Consider the following 16,519-nt stretch of genomic DNA (forward strand, 5'->3'; position numbering starts at 1 on the left):
GCTTTTTACTACCCAAAGTGAGAGGATAGCGGCTGGCTTTTTCAACTTGGTTTTCCACCCCCTCTGTTCTCTCCTTAAGGCAAGAAAGGTGTCATGACAAGTTCTAATTTTTATGTATAAGGTGCCACACATTCAGGAGCTATTCCCTCCTCCTCCCAGTACATTCTGTGCTCTTCATAAAAATGAGTAATGCACAGCTGTATTCATATGCACTGACTTGCAGCTAGCTGTGCTACGCAAGGCCATAGACCAGTGGCTTACAACCTGTGGTCCATGGACTCCTGAGGGTCCGCAGACTATGTCTAAGATTTCCAAGGGGGTCTGCACTTCCATTCAAAAATTTTTTAGGGGTCCTCAAATAAGGTTGAAAACCATTGCCATAGACCAAAGGTAGTCCGGCTAGCGGGGCAGCCAATTCTGCACATCAGTCGGAGCCATTTGTCCAGGGACATAGGTCCAAGGGCTCAAGTTTCTGCTGCCACTATTCAATTTGGCCAGCTGAACCGCTGTGGAGTCAAGGAGGCTCTCAGAGTTTCCATGGGCTTGAAGCCGGAGAAGCCTGCTAGGCTATCACTGTCTGACAGTCCAAGTTAACAGCTTTTGTTCTCCACCCCTGCCCCCAAACAGGAAGTTCTGTCACTACAGAACAGAATGGATCTGAAAGCAAACATATTCCCAGTTGGAAGCTAGCTTCTATACTTTTCAGTCCTGCTAACAGAAGCCAAGCAGTCATAACCCAGTTTTTCAGTATGCTGTTTTAATGAAAAACTGACAGCGCTCCACTCTGTCACCGTGCAGTACAGGTGACTGCTTTGAACAAGGCTTTCCAAACTGTCAATGTCTGGGACACAGTGGTGGAGGAAGCAACTCAGTCATTACAATGCAGCACCTGCTCAGCAACAATTGAGCCCTATTGCCTTTTCAAGGGAGTATTCTGTAAGGACGTAAATCCAATATTCTCTATAAGTCACACTGAACCAGCAGCACAGCTAGCCCCATCACCTTAGAGATTAGCTATGTCAATAATCAGCCATTCCAACCCTTAAATTCTCTGAGGATTTACCTAAAACTATTTATTCAAAAGGGACAACAAATGAGCCTTTTTATACCTTTCCAATCGCATCCAAGAAACATTAAGCCAAAAAGAGACCCAAAAAAACAAAAACGCAAATATAAAAAACGTACCACTAACTTTTCACTTATGTAGCACTTCTCAACTGAGGATTCCAAAGGATTTCATATTCGCTTGGCCTCCATACCAAGCTTACTGACCCGGCAAGCCGCATACGACAATCTCCAGAAGTTTGAGAACTGGGGCGCACCTGCTGGGGTTTGGGGTTTCAGCCCCGCTCCTGCTGAAGCCCTGAGCCCTGGCACGTGTGCCCCATGGGGCTGAAGCCCTGACACCCCTCTCCCCGCTGAGCCGAAGTCCCTACCCCACCACCCTGCTGCAAGGCAGAGGTCCTCAGCTCCCCCCCCCCCCGTTTGGTAGGTGGAGAAGGGGGGGGGGAGGGCACACCTGGGGGTGGTGGGGCTCCGCCAGCCACTCTAACTGTAAAAGAGCTGCATGCGGCTTGCGAGCCACGGTTTGACCACTCCCGCGCTATACCAATGTGAGACAGGCACTCTCATTTTACAGAGCTTTAGAGTAATGTACAGTGATTTGCCTGAAGTCACACAGCAAATCAGCATCAGGACTGAGAACAGAAACCAAGAAACTGGCTCTACATGGCACTGGTGAAGTCTCAGCTGAATACCGTGTCCAGTTCCAGGAGCCACGCTTTAGGAAAGATGTGGACAAATTGGAGAGAGTCCAGAAGAGAGCAACAAACATGATAAAAGGTTTAGAAAATCTGATCTATGATGAAAGTTTTAAAAACTGGGCAAGTCTAGTCTTGAGAAAAGACGATTGAGGGGGAAACCTGATGACAGTCACTCAATATGTTAAGGGCTGTTATAAAAAGGACAGTGATCAACTGTTCCCTATGTCCACTGAAGGCAGGACAAGCAGTAATTGGGTTAATCTGAAGCGAGAGAGATTTAGATTAGATATTAGGAAAAAACATTTTAACTGTAAGGAAAGTTAAGCACTGCAACAAGCTTCCAAGAGAGGTTGTAGAATCCCCATCACAGAACTTTTAAAGAACAGTTCGACAGACACCTGTCAGGGATGGTCTAGGTTTACTTGGTCCTGCAAAGGAGGCTGGACTAGATGACCTCTCAAGGTCCCTTCCAGCCCTACATTCCTACTTCCCTGGTCTAACTGCTAGAGAGAACATATGCATCCGAAGAAGTGGGTTGTAGCCCAAGAAAGCTTATGCTCTAATAAATTTGTTAGTCTCTAAGGTGCCACAAGTACTCCTGTTATTTTTATTAGAGAGAACATTGTCTCCCATCATGTAATTCTAGTGAATGCTATCTGGAAATCAGATATACCTTATTTCCAAATCAAGCGCCACTGTTTACAAGGAAAGCTCACTAGTCAGCACAGGAAAGTTACTGTATGCTGTAACAAGGATCGGTAACCAACACACACACACACACACCCCCTACCATGTGCAAGACGGGAAACACTCCCTCCCTTTCTCTAGTTCCTTCATTTCCAAACAAATGTGCAATATCCGTTGATTGCGATATCGCCAACCGTCCTAGATAGGGAGGCTTCTGAGTTACTACAGAGAATCTTTCCCAGGTGTCTGGCAAGAGGGGCTCTCTCTCATGCTCAGGGTCTAACTGAGCACCCTATTTGGGGTCGAGAAGGAATTTCCCCCCAGGTCAGATTGGCAGAGACCCTGGTGTTTTTTTGCTTCTCTGCAGTGTGGTGTGGGTCACTTGCTGGTTTGAACTAGAGTAAATGGTGGATTGTTTGTAACTTGAAGTTTTTAAATCAAGATTTGAGGACTTTAGTAACTCAGCCAGAGGTTACAGGCCTATTGCAGGAGTGGGTAGATGAGGTTCTGTGCGCTGCGATGTGCAGGTGGTCAGACCAGATGATCATGATGGTCCCTTCTGGCCTTAAAGTCTATGAGATTGGGCAATAGGTTATTTCCCTTTGTCCACAATAAAGATGGTTAATTACACTTGAGCACTAGAATGAACATGCAGCAGGAGTCTGGTCTCCTAAGTAAGGGGAGATGAATGTAAACAGGCGTGTGCAATTCCTGTAAATGTTGGGAGTTGCCTGCAAACGCATAAGCTTCCTCAGTTAAAAGCATTACTAGTTTTGGCCACAGGGAGGCATCATACACAGAGCCAGGGAATAGTTAAAACTAAAAGATTTTCCATGCGAGGAAGTTAGAGTTATTATTCTCTTTTTTAAAATGACCATTTCTTCTGCAGTATGTGGAGAAATGAAGGGCAACAGCGTTAGCCAACTCAATGAGCACATTTTCTACAAAACAACCTTTATAAAGCTTCGCTTGTGCCTGGGCGTTTCTGAAAATGTGTTACATGTGCTTAAATACATGTGATGTTTTTTTAAAGAGGTACATATTTTTAAACCTATCTCAAGTGTTTAATTAGTCAATCACCTGCTTGATTTTAAAGAGTTATGGTAACTATTTTGATACTCTTTGTGGTTTAACTTCCATGCCTGGCCTCTCTTTTGAGGGGATTAGAGAAGTGTTAGACATTACCTATGCCCCCACCTCCGCCCCCCCCCCCAAAGGAAGGATTATCATATGTTTGTCTCTTTTAACATTACACAATCAATCCCCAAGGAGAATTCAGACTGTCCATAGAGTTATTTATTGGAAGCTGAATCAGGAGAAGCAAATAGAAGTTGGCTGAAAATAGTACAGGACCACTACAAGTAGTATACTTCTTACAGCACATCAAATAAATATCAGACTAAAAGCCATACTGAAGCTATTGTGGTGCCGTTTTGGTTAAACGGCACGTGAACTGCTCTGAAAGGAGTATGCAACACAGAAATTCAGGTCAAATTCTCACCTCACTTATTTGTCTAGTGGATAGGTGTGCTAATTTGGGGTGGGCAGGATTCCTAGCCACCAGTGTCTATATTTATGGAGCTGTTCTGACAAATTTCAGTTGCATCTCATGTTTTAGATAAAAATAAACGTGAAAACGTTACCACATCCAAACATATCATCAAGAGCTACACTCTTCAGGGTATGAAGCATCTTACAAGCTAAGCACCAGGGCCACATCAAACAAGCATGCACTGAAGCTGCTAGAAGCTCTTGTGAGGAAAGACGACCTATCTCCATCTCCTCTCCCAATTTCAGGTTTCATCTCAACCCTGCCAGCAGGCAACTGGAGAGGGACATACAAAAAACCCAACAACCTCTTTTCTATTTAGGATGGCTTTCAAAGGTTCTACAGATGGAAGACAGCTGAGATGTTTCCAGAAAGGCATGTCAAGCAGGTACGAAAGCATAAAATGAACCTAACTTGAATAATCCTGGCACACACACAGCTGTTTAGATGTCAGGCGGTAGCTCATACTTTCATATAACATGCACTTTAAAAAAAAAGCCATTTAATTAAAATATCAGAGGGGTAGCTGTGTTAGTCTGGATCTGTAAAAAGCGACAAAGAGTCCTGTGGCACCTTATAGACTAACAACTGTATTGGAGCATAAACTTTCGTGGGTGAATACCCACGATGCATCTGACAAAGTGAGTATCCACCCACGAAAGCTTATGCTCCAATACAGTTGTTAGTCTATAAGGTGCCACAGGATTCTTTGTTGCTTTTTAATTAAAATAGCAGCTTCCACTGAGAAAAGTTATAGCACCCATCTACTAAGCCTACAAAAGGCTTGATTCTGTATCACTCTTCTTAAAAGCCAAGTATCAGAGGGGTAGCCGTGTTAGTCTGAATCTGTAAAAAGCAACAGAGGGTCCTGTGGCACCTTTAAGACTAACAGAAGTATTGGGAGCATAAGCTTTCGTGGGTAAGAACCTCACTTCTTCAGTCTTGCATCTGAAGAAGTGAGGTTCTTACCCACGAAAGCTTATGCTCCCAATACTTCTGTTAGTCTTAAAGATGCCACAGGACCCTCTGTTGCTTAAAAGCCAAGACAGTTATGTAAAGTGGGCTGTCTGCTGCTAGTTATTGGACAGGAAGAAAACCCATGCTTCTGAAGCATATGTATGCAACTTGTCTACCTCTGAGATGATACCGAGCAGCACAAAAAGCTGAAATCTATGAGGAAAAACAAAGCAAAAAAATGCAAATTGAAACTTCAACCCTTAAAGAAATGGAAAACTTTTTTCTGGCTAAAGATACGGGAACAAATTTTATCAAGACCAAATGCAATTTCTGTAAGGTAAGAAAGAGGACACCTCTCAAACAGTGTTAAAAAAAAAAAAAAGTCGAGTTCTTAATAAGACGCCCTTGCCCTGTTGAGTTCACTCACAACAAAACTCTTTTGTAGCTCTAGAAGACGAGCATCTAAATATTTAATTTGCTTTTGGTAAAAGGCTCTTATGGACACTCCAGGAGCCTGGCTTGAACGAAAAGTCAAAACAACATTGAGCATAGTAGTTGGAGATGGAAGAGATCTGTTAGATCATTCAGCCCACCCCCCACCAGGGCAGAATACAGTCCTCTGAAAGAGGATATATAAACACTTGATCTTGTCTGGAAGGCCAAGCAGTGAGTGGCATTTTGAAGTCCCGCTTCTTCTGAGGCCTGGAGAAAGATGGGGGGCTAAGAAGCACGTCATCTGCCTTCTGGCAGAGGATGGCATTCCCTCCCCCCCCCCCCCCCCCCCATGGATCCGGAGAAGATACGTGGGAGGGCCAGGGCCTTCTACGCGAGCCCTTTTCTCCCCGGATCCGACCAATCCCGATGCTTGCAGAGTGCTCTGGGACGGACTCCTGATGGTCAGCTATAGCTGCCTCTCACTCTGGCCGAGCTCTCAGAAGCCCTCTGTTGCATGCCCACGAATAAACCAATAGATCTATCCAACAACTTATGTTAAGAGCATTCCTAAATGTTTTTGATTTAAATTTGCTGTTAAAGAACGTCTGGATTAAGACTTGCTAAATTTTGAAGATTCTTTTTCACAAACTACTCATTCTTGCGACCACAATTTGCTAGCAGTCAGCAGAATTAACACATGCATGAATGACTTCGTTGCCCTGGATTAGTGCACCGCTTCTTCTTTCAATATTTCACTTGTACTATGAAGTGATGGATCAGAGCAGGAGATAGGATATTTCTGAAGTTACTGGGATGCTGCTGATAACGATTAGGCTCACAGTGAGACCAAAGTTTCCTGGGGAATAGCCCACAGGAAAATTATAAACATTTTGCACCATGTTTTCATGGCAAGCTCCTCTTGTTGCTTTATAGGACAGGAATAAACTATTCCTCAGGGCTTAGATACTACAGCAACAGGCACTTTATAAATACCTAATACAGAGAGTTGAGCTCAGACATCAAGACATCCAGAAATAGAAGGAAACATGGACTTTTACTGCATTATTGCACAGAGATTTGGCAAGTTGGGGTGGGGTGGTGGAAACCAACAGGTTTTCAAACTTCACCCACAAACCTTAAGGAGATGTGGAGAGAAGTTCCGTGCTCATGTTAGTAAGTGAGCATTGTAAACCTACTGGAACACAGGAATTATAAACTCGCTGTTGGAGATAGTTACAGTAACAAACCGAGGAACAGAGATACTTATCGGCAACTAACTATTTTGGGTCCTGAACCAAAACCCACTGAGGTCAGTGGGAGTCTTTGCACTGATTTAATTGGGTTTAGGATCAGGCCCAGAGCTGTAACTAGGCATTTTCGCACACGGGGCAAACAAGCATATTTGCACCCCTTAAAGGCAACACAGGGGAGGGGGGGCACACAGGATCACATGCCCCCCCAGATTTCTGCTTTCAATTTAGCACAAAGGTTTTCAAAAGGCACACTCCAGTTTGAAAACTGTCACCTGCTGGCAGATCAGACGCTGAGGGGAGCTGCCTAGCTCACTTAGGCCCTTGGCTGTCCGCACTGTGGGACAGTGTGCCCTAGCTGTGCCACCTCTGCATGGCTGGGTACTCCCCAGCCAGGGCACGCGGCACAGCTCCAAGCTGCATCCCGATGGGCTCTTGCCTCTCCCTCAAGAGTCTGGCGCTGCTTGGCGATGCCCCTTGGAGCCGGCCCCTGCCCACTGAGCCTGCCCTGCCTGGGGAGCACCTGGCCATGCAGAGAGGGAGGGCTGCTGGGCAGCCAGCCAGTGCCCTGGCTCCTACAGTGCGGAGAGCTGGGGCCTGAGCAGCTTCCACCAGCTTCCAATCCGCTGGCTCCTGCCAGGTTTTCAAACTGTAGGGCAAGCCCCCCTAGGGAGGTGCACCCGACAGTTTGAAAACCACTATGCTAAATGGAAGGCAAAAATCTAAGGGGGGGGGGGATGTGACCCCACATGACCTCCCCGCCTCACTTTTCCACCCCCGCAACTTTGTGCCCTGGGCAGCTGCCCCACCTTGGTTACAGCCCTGATCAGGCCTTGGGGGGGGGGGGGGGGGGGGCAGGGGAAGTGTTCTATAGAAACCTAACAGACCTTTCTTTTTTCCTGTTTTCTGATCACTAGCCCCGGAGCAATGCTTAGAAAAGATCATTGTTCTCAAGTGCATGTATAGTGGCAAATAAAACGGTTTTTAGTTCCGTGAGAACACCACACATTAAAAAAGGACTTTCTGATGGACATCTTGCTATTTCCCTCAACACCACAAGCCCTTGCCCCGTTGCTGATTTTAGCAGCTAAGGTTTCATGAACAGCTAGAGTGGATGATTAAGGTTTTCTACCACCAGTAAACCGGCCCTGCAAACTTTGGATTGTACAATGCATTTGTTGCTGGCTTTGGCTGAGCTCAAGATAGAAGTGAAGATCATTTTGCAGTAAAGTGGGAAAATCGTATGTTAATCAGAATTATGCAACGCCAGCGTCCTGTATCACATGACTTTCCAAATAAATACAAGATTTATGCACATGGCATTGTGGGGAGCAAGCGAAGGACGGACAAGAGACCTCAATGAATGGTTCACAGATGTGGAGCAGACAGCCTTTGTGACTGAAGCAAGCCATGGAAATTCTTAAGGCGAGAGGAGTGTTCCAAAGGACAGGGAGCTAAAAGCCACTGACTTCTGATCCTGGCTGATGATGTGAAGGCCAAGACTATAAAAGGTTAAAAAAAGAACAAGATAAATTCATGGGGGATAGGTCCATCAGTGGCTATTAGCCAGGATGGACAGGGATGGTGACACTAGCCTCTGTTTGCCAGAAGCTGGGAATGAGCGACAGGGGATGGATCACTTAATGATTGCCTGTTCTGTTCGTTCCCTCTGGGTCACCTGGCATCGGCCACTGTCGGAAGACAAGATACTGGACTACCTTTGGTCTGACCCAGTATGGCCGTTCTTTTGACTCTTACACACACTCCCCTGTAGTGAAGTGATTTGCCAATACTCTCTGCCTCAGTTTCCCCATCTGTAAAGTGGGAATACCACCACGCAGGCAGGAGGCTGGGTTTGGCGATTGTTCGGTAAGAAGCATTATAATGTTTTGAAGATGAAGAGCATTATGTAAGTATGAAACAGTACAATTAAATCCTGGTACGAGTCAACCAGCAAGTGCCGCAACAAAAAGCTATTTAATTACAAAGGCTAGATGTGAAAGTAATGTAAATGTGTTGTTTCTAAAAGGAGAAAACCACATTCCATCTCCCACGGAAAGGATCTCTTAAGTTTCTTGGCTCCTCGAGACACAGTGGCAGACTTCAGTATCTGCAGAAGACAGTTCAGCCCTTCTGAAATCATGAGCATTCTGACAGGAACGCTTTCTAGACTATCCTCACAACACTTGCACATTTACTTCACAGAGCTGTTATTTCCATTCTACAGACAAGGAATTTATGCTGACAGGTTAAGTGACTCAACCAAGGCCACAGAGGGAGTTGGGATTAGAAATCGGGGTACTCACTGGTCCCTTGTCATGTGTTCAGGCCATGTGTTTTTTCCCCCACTTTGGGGAGGCAAATTGTCATTTTCCAGCAGAATAGAATTTAGGCTACATCTAAAATGCCATTTTCTGTCTCCTGAGTGCTATGGCTTTTAGAACAAGGGAGAGTGAGTGGGGATTATAAAACACCTTAACAACATATTTAATGGTGTTATAATTGTGATATTACAAAGTAATCAACAAAGATCAAGAACTACCTACAATATCTGTGTCACATTTTCTGGTTTTCATTGCATCTAGTCTTTGTCAAAAGTGAAACTGACAGCCCTAGAGTGAAGCTCTGCATCACCAAAGAGATACTGCACAAGCAGCAGTGTCAATGTGCTTTGGTCCTGAGCTGGAGGGGCCCACATCTAAGGCCTCATCTACCCAGGGAGATACTCCTGATTAATTCCACTTAGGCTCGTCTACCCTATGAAATTAGGTCAGTACAACTATGTTGCTCGGGGGTGTGAAAAATCCACAGCCCTGAGCGACACAGTTAAATTGACCTAACCCTGGTGTAGACAGCGCTAGATGGATGGGAGAATTCTTCTGTCAACCTAGCTACTGCCTCTCAAGGAGGTGGATTACCTACGCTAGCAGGAGAACCCTTCTTGTTGGCATAGGTAGCGTCTTCACTGAAGCGCTACACAGCACAGCTGTGTCACTGTAGTGGTTTATGTGTAGAAAAGCCTTTATTCCAAAATAAGTGTGCCTTATTCCAAATTAGCTTAGTCCACATGATTAGACTAATTCAGATAAAGCATGCTTATTCTGGAATAAGAGTGTTCATATACAGGGTTAATCAGAAACAGATAATAATCCACTTTAAATACCCACCCTACCTTATTCCGGATTTTCACGTGGAGAGAAACACTAAGGGTAAGAGGAAAAAGCTTAGTCCTTGGCCTCTATTGCCGAAATTGTCAACGGTAGTGGGCAGATGCCGGTCTAGTGTGATCTGGACAAAGACAACCATACAGACAAAGCAGTAACAACTTTCAGTCCCTACTAACCTGGGTTGTAATTGAACCAGTCACCTAGAAATAAAAGGCTTCAGAGCCCATTATTTTCCAGAAGTGAGGGACTAGCTGGAGTGGCATGGAAGATGAAGAAGTTAAGATGGGTTGCCCTTTAACAACACATGCCAGCATTAAAGGCTGTGTTTTCCAAAAGGGGGCTCAAGTTTAAGAAATTCAGGAAATGGTGCTATCGTAACACCACAAACCATCGTACAGTAAAAGCTGTGTTATCCAGCATTTTACCAACCATAAAGCTCTAGAAACCACCATCTCTGATATCTCCATTAAAAGTCTGGTTGGCACGGGACTGGCAGGCTCCCTACCTGGCTCCCCGGAAGTGGCGACATGTCCCTCCTGCTCCTAGGCGGAGGAACGGTCACAGGGGCTGCATGCATTGCCCCCGCCCCGCATGCTGGCTCCGCAGGTCCCATTGGCTGGGAACCACGGCCAATGGGAGCTGGGGGGACAGCGTCTGCGGGCAGAGGCAGCACACAGAGCCTCCTGGCCGCGCCTCCACCTAGGAACAGCAGGGACATGTCGCCACTTGCGGGGAGCTACCCAAGCTGAGCGCTGCCCAGATCCGGCACCCTGAAATCACTCCTGCACCCCAACGCCCTGCCCCGAGCCCCCTCCCACACCCATACTTCCTCCCAGAGTCCACACCCTGCACACACACACACACACACACACACACACACACACAGCCCGTGCCCCAACCCCCTCCCTCCATTAGTTAACTGGAATTTTTGACTAACCAGCACCCCCCATTCCCCCACCATGCCAGGTGATAAAACTTTTCCTGTATTTTCATGCTCTTCTTTCTAAAGAATCTTCCAAAGAAGAAACTTCCAGCTTGACAGACCTGTTTGTATTTTGCTTAGAAAAGCAAACACACTACTTTGTTCTTTTAAATCACCTGGTACCATCTCTCCTCTCTGTCTTAAAGGACAGGGCAATTTGGCCAATGCCAGCATGTGTATTGCAAACATAAGCTCATGACGTTTTTCTGCGCTAGGTTTTTCTTCAGTTTCCCACCATTGTAGCTATATTAAATGGTAGCAAAAGTGAAAGTGCAAGTTTAGACCAGGGTGAGACAACAGTGTGCAGTTTACAAGAGCATTCAGGAGCTGGGAATGGGTGACAGGGGATGGAACACTTCATGATTACCTATTTTGTTCATTCCCTCTGGGGCACCTGGCATTGGCCACTGTCAGAAGACAGGATACTGGACTAGATGGACCTTTGGTCTGACCCAGTATGGCCATTCTTATGTTCACATTGTTGACTACCCACTACAGATCATTTTAGATTTTGACAGGGTGGATACAAATCGATTTGGGGGGGGGGGGGGACAAAAAAAATCAGATTTTATAATTTAGATAAAATATAACAATGTTTTTCTTTTTAAATATGAATGTTTAAAACAAATCTGAATTTAATACATATTAAGGCGAAAACCTATAATCTCTTAAAACATTTATCTAAAAAATATATATATGTTGAATCCATGAGCCCCTATCAAAACTTGAGTTAAAGACTGCTTTTTTTATATGAAGAAAGAATCAGGGCAAAAACATCTAACTTTGGAGGTCAACCTTTACAAATATGGCACAACAGATCACGTGCTGCGTTAAGGGCTTGTTTAAATAAAAATAAATTTGATATGTGGTTTTGTGTGTTTAATTAAATTCCAGTTACCATCCTAATGCTGCTTGACACAAATCAAGAGCAAAAAGTTAATTATCTAGTAAATAAGCAGTATGTCATTCACCTTTTTCTAAAAAGTTAAAAATGTAAAATTAATAAAAATCTGAAAATATCAAACTATATACGACTGCTTAAATAAGTGCATATATTTATAGCGTACCTTCCTAGGTAGCAAAAAGATGTACCAAATCTAGTGTAAAGGCTCTATTTAGTTGTAAATCAGCATGTTTTAATTGTTACCCTTCTTAAGAAAATAACTGAAGTACAAATGGAAAAGTTCCTTAACATTTATAAGTTAAATTGAGCTTTTCCACTTGGTGATTTAAATCAATCCATCCTGGGTTTTGAAGTTTAGCTCTGTGAGGAAAAGGGCAAGAGACTTTTTAAAATGGAGGCTTAGGACTCCAATAGTTAGGGTCCTCCCAAATTCATGGTTCACTTTGGTCAATTTCACGGCCACCAGATCTTAAAATCAGTCAATTTCACGATTTCAGGTGTTTATATCTGAAATTTCATGGTGGTGTAACCGTGGGGGGATCCCAAAGCTGTTGTAGGGAGGTTGCAAGATTGCCATACTTACTTCTGTTCTGCCTTGAGAGCCCAGCTCTGAAGGCAGCAGCTGCGGAGTTTACCATAATTCAGAACCCCCTTGTGCAATTAACTTCAAATCGGTCAGAAAAATTCTACCTCCACTCTCAAAATTAGGTTAGATCTGAGGCTATAGTCCTTTGTTTGGAGATTTGAGAGAGGGGCCCGAACTCAAGGTTACAATGAAAACTCAGGTGGAACTATATCTATGGAGTGGCTACTGCAGTGAACACAGAAAGAACCAAGCATCTGAAGTCTCACACTGCTACTTTTGGCAGGTGTTGTCCCACTTCAAAGTGAAAGCAACAAGATGTGATCCTCCAGTCTTGGGTGTTTCCATACATAGTTAAAAAAACCAAAAACAAGGAGGCAACATCTCCATGTCCTGCAGAGAGGGTGGGGGAAACTCCGCATGACTGGACTTTAAGGAGGAAAGGGTGGAACAAGTTTCAGAAACAGTCATCCCCTTTATGTATGCAGAGAGAAGCCAGTAATTGAGTAATATGCCAGAGGGTAAATAGTAACATGTGCCACTCTGGAATGTGGCTAGCCCCCTAATAACCATGCCAAGTCTTTAAGTGGTTTTAGTTGTATTGTGGGGAGGAAGCGCACTCTCCACATCCAAGCTACCAAGCCATTTTAAATATCCAACTACTGTGCTCATTCTGCCTAAGGAAAGCTGTATTCTGCTTCCTCTGGAGCCTGACAATGCTGCTCCTGAGGTGCCTGCAAGCGTTTGTTGGCGAGAGAACCAAGATACCCTTAAATCCTTGAGGAGAGGGTTGCTGAATTCAGGACCAGAGTTTGCATCCTCCTGTGGCACAGCAATAAGATCACGAGATAAGGCAATTGTCATTTGAAACAGGGGGGACAATTACTGGTCTAAGCCAGCATTTGCTAGTTAGTCAAAGAATAGAAAATCTTAAAATCCACACTACAGGACAGTCAAAGGCTTAATGGCCATCACTTGTCCCAAAGGCTGTGCCTGTCTACACCACCACTTTACAGTGCTGCAACTTTACTTCACCCCCCCCCCCCAGCGCTGCAAGTTTCAGCGATGTAAAGTGGCAGTACAGACAGTGCTACAGCGCTGATAGCTACTCCCCTCATGGGGGTGGTTTTAACAGCCACGTTAAAGCGCTGCCGCAGCAGCACTTTAATGTTGTTAGTGAAGACATACCCTTAGACTTTTTTTTGGTAAAGTGGCAGCAACAGTAGGAGCACTAGTGTAGACAGCATTTTTACTGCTTTGTTAATGCTGCTTAGAACAGCTCTAGATGACATTGTGACAAAGATGTTAGTGCCCTGTCTACACTAGAGCTTCCACCATTGCTACCACTCTGGGAGATTTCCCAAAGTAGTTTAGTGCAGACAAATCCACAAGCAATGGGCAAGAGGAAGAGGAGAAGGTGGAAAGATTATAAAGCCTGTGCAGTAAATGCTAAACAAAGGATACATACGTCAACAGATCACAAAGGGTTGAGTGATCGTTTGGAATGTAAACTAAAGGCCTTTTTAAAAAGTTAACTTGCACTACAGCCACAGGCTATAGAGAGGTGTTTGGTTTGGCTTGTTATTAGGAGACCCATGCGCTCAGTAACACCCCACCCAGTGATACTGCAAGAATTAGGCCGTGGCTACACTCGAAACTCCAACACGCTCCCACGGCAGCGCTTTGAAGGGCGAGTGTGGTCGCGCGCCAGCGCTGGGAGAGAGCTCTCCCAGCACTGCAGGTACTCCACCTCCACGAGGGGATTAGCTCCCAGCGCTGGGGCACTGTTTATACTGGTGCTTTACAGCGCTGTAACTTGCTGCGCTTAGGGGGGTGTTTTTCCACACCCCTGATGGAGAAAGTTGCAGCGCTGTAAAGTGCCAGTGTAGCCATAGCCTTAGTGTCGGTGAAGTGCTCTGAAGATGCAACATGGAGATGTGTGTGAGTGCTAAGTATCTGCCCCTTTGTCTCCCAGGGGTGGCTAGCTGCCACAACCCCATTTTTACTATTACAAGCCTCCATCACCAGGTTTAGCAACAGCATTCAGAGCTCCTTCCTGCTCCTGTCAACACCACTCCTGGTTCAGCTCGAGTTAATAAAGAGAAGAGACCAGGACTTCCAGGGTGCGAAGGTGTTTGTCACTGCTGTTTTAACAGTGACAAACGCCTTCACACCCTGGTAAACAGAGAAAGGACTAGGGGAATCTTTGCCTTGGCTTCCCAGGGATGGAGCCTCTTCCTAAAACAAGTCTGATGATAATTTACCCTCCCCCAGCACCGGGCGTGCTCCCGTAGGGTCCCAAAGCACCCCGACGAGCGGTCTCTGCACACAGCCAGGCTACCCCCGCCCCCCAGCCCAGAGCAGCGCGGGGGACGCTGGAAGCACCTCGCCGAGCATCACCCAGCACCTGCCCTCAGCACCAGACCCCTGGGCATCCCCAGCCAGAGCCCCACAAGCGAAGTGCTTGCAAACCCCAGCCCCCGCTACAGAGGCGACCCCCCGCCCAAGAAAGGGGGGGGGAGGGTCACACCTCGGCCCCCAGGCTCTGGGAGCAGAGCCACGCGGGAGGGGGCGATTCAGCTCCCGCCCAGCTCCCCCACCCCCACATCCACCCCTACAGGGGCCTCGGCCCCCAGCGCCCCCCAGGTCTCCACACAGCGGGTCCCTCCTCCCTTCCCCCGCCCCTTTGGGGAGGTTACAGCCCCCCCCCGCCCCGCCGGGCCCCCCTTACCCGCGATGCCGGCGCTGCTGCTGCTGCTGCCCCCAGACTCGGGGCCGGCCGACGCCATCTTGGAGCTTCTCCCTGCTCCACTGGCCGCCGGCAGCTCCTCCCTCCCCCGGGGGCCCCTCACTTGGTGCCGCCCGCTCCGCCCGCGGCTCAGGACCGCACCATTCGGGCTTAGACAGGTTGGGTCGCTCCCTCCGACTTGGACTCGCCCGGCCGGCTGCGGACCGAACCACTCAGCGTGGATGGGAGGGAGGGGGCGAGGCCGGGCTGCGGCCACCGCCTGTTATTCCTAAACTCGGGGAGCTGGGCGCCTCTTGAGCTGGCTACAGCGCATGCGCGCGGAGGGGGAAGCTATAGTGGAAGCCGCCATGGGTCACATGACAGTGGAGGAGGTCATAAAAACAATGATAACCCCCTCCAGTATGATGTCAAGGGGTGGGCCTGGCACATCATGGTGATGCCGGAATGTTGCCATGGTAACATAACATGGCTTGTCATGTCTTCATTTGTGTTGCCACGGTGCTTCGACCTCACCCCGTTGTCATGGCGTCTTATGTCCTGACCTCATCGTCACATCATGTCCCTGTAGCACCGCATGTCCTGACCTCATCAAGTCATGACACCACGTGTCCTGACCTCATTGTGGCACCTCACCTCTCACCTCCCCGTGTTGCCAGAACATATCATGTCCCGCCTTTTCCATATCGTCCCAGCCCCATGCATCCTGACCTTATCCCGCTGTCACTGTGTGATGTGCTGACCTCACTGCATCATAAGAACATAAGAACGGCCGTACCGGGTCAGACCAAAGGTCCATCCAGCCCAGTAGCCTGTCTACCGACAGTGGTCAATGCCAGGTGCCCCAGAGGGAGTGAACCTAACAGGTAATGATCAAGTGATCTCTCTCCTGCCATCCATCTCCACCCTCTGACAAACAGAGGCTAGGGACACCATTCCTTACCCGTCCTGGCTAATAGCCATTAATGGACTTAACCACCATGAATTTATCCAGTTCTCTTTTAAACGCTGTTATAGTCCTAGCCTTCACAACCTCCTCAGGTAAGGAGTTCCACAAGTTGACTGTGCGCTGTGTGAAGAAGAACTTCCTTTTATTTGTTTTAAACCTGCTGCCTATTAATTTCATTTGGTGACCCCTAGTTCTTGTATTATGGGAAAAAGTAAATAACTTTTCCTTATCTACTTTCTCTACATCACTCATAATTTTATATACCTCTATCATATCCCCCCTTAGTTTCCTCTTTTCCAAGCTGAAAAGTCCTAGCCTCTTTAATCTCTCCTCATATGGGACCCTCTCCAAACCCCTAATCATTTTAGTTGCCCTTCTCTGAACCTTTTCTAGTGCCAGTATATCTTTTTTGAGATGAGGAGACCACATCTGTACGCAGTATTCAAGATGTGGGCGTACCATCGATTTATATAAGGGCAATAATATATTCTCCGTCTTATTCTCTATCCCCTTTTTGCTTTTTTGTCCGCTTCTGCACACTGCGTGG

At 46.5% G+C, this 16,519-nt stretch overlaps 1 protein-coding gene across 1 annotated transcript in view; it reads right to left on the reverse strand.

The window, feature by feature from the left end:
- The window catches only part of PIP5K1A (phosphatidylinositol-4-phosphate 5-kinase type 1 alpha), a 40,168-nt gene extending 24,793 nt beyond the window's left edge, over window positions 1-15,375 (reverse strand). The window contains 3 exon segments of the mRNA XM_065419849.1: window positions 15,009-15,258; window positions 15,261-15,354; window positions 15,356-15,375. Of these exon segments, the coding sequence (XP_065275921.1) occupies window positions 15,009-15,258; window positions 15,261-15,354; window positions 15,356-15,375 (364 nt within the window).
- Between the last annotated feature and the right edge of the window lie 1,144 nt (window positions 15,376-16,519).

Source organism: Emys orbicularis, chromosome 20, assembly GCF_028017835.1.
Source record: "Emys orbicularis isolate rEmyOrb1 chromosome 20, rEmyOrb1.hap1, whole genome shotgun sequence".
Lineage (NCBI taxonomy): Eukaryota > Metazoa > Chordata > Testudines > Emydidae > Emys > Emys orbicularis.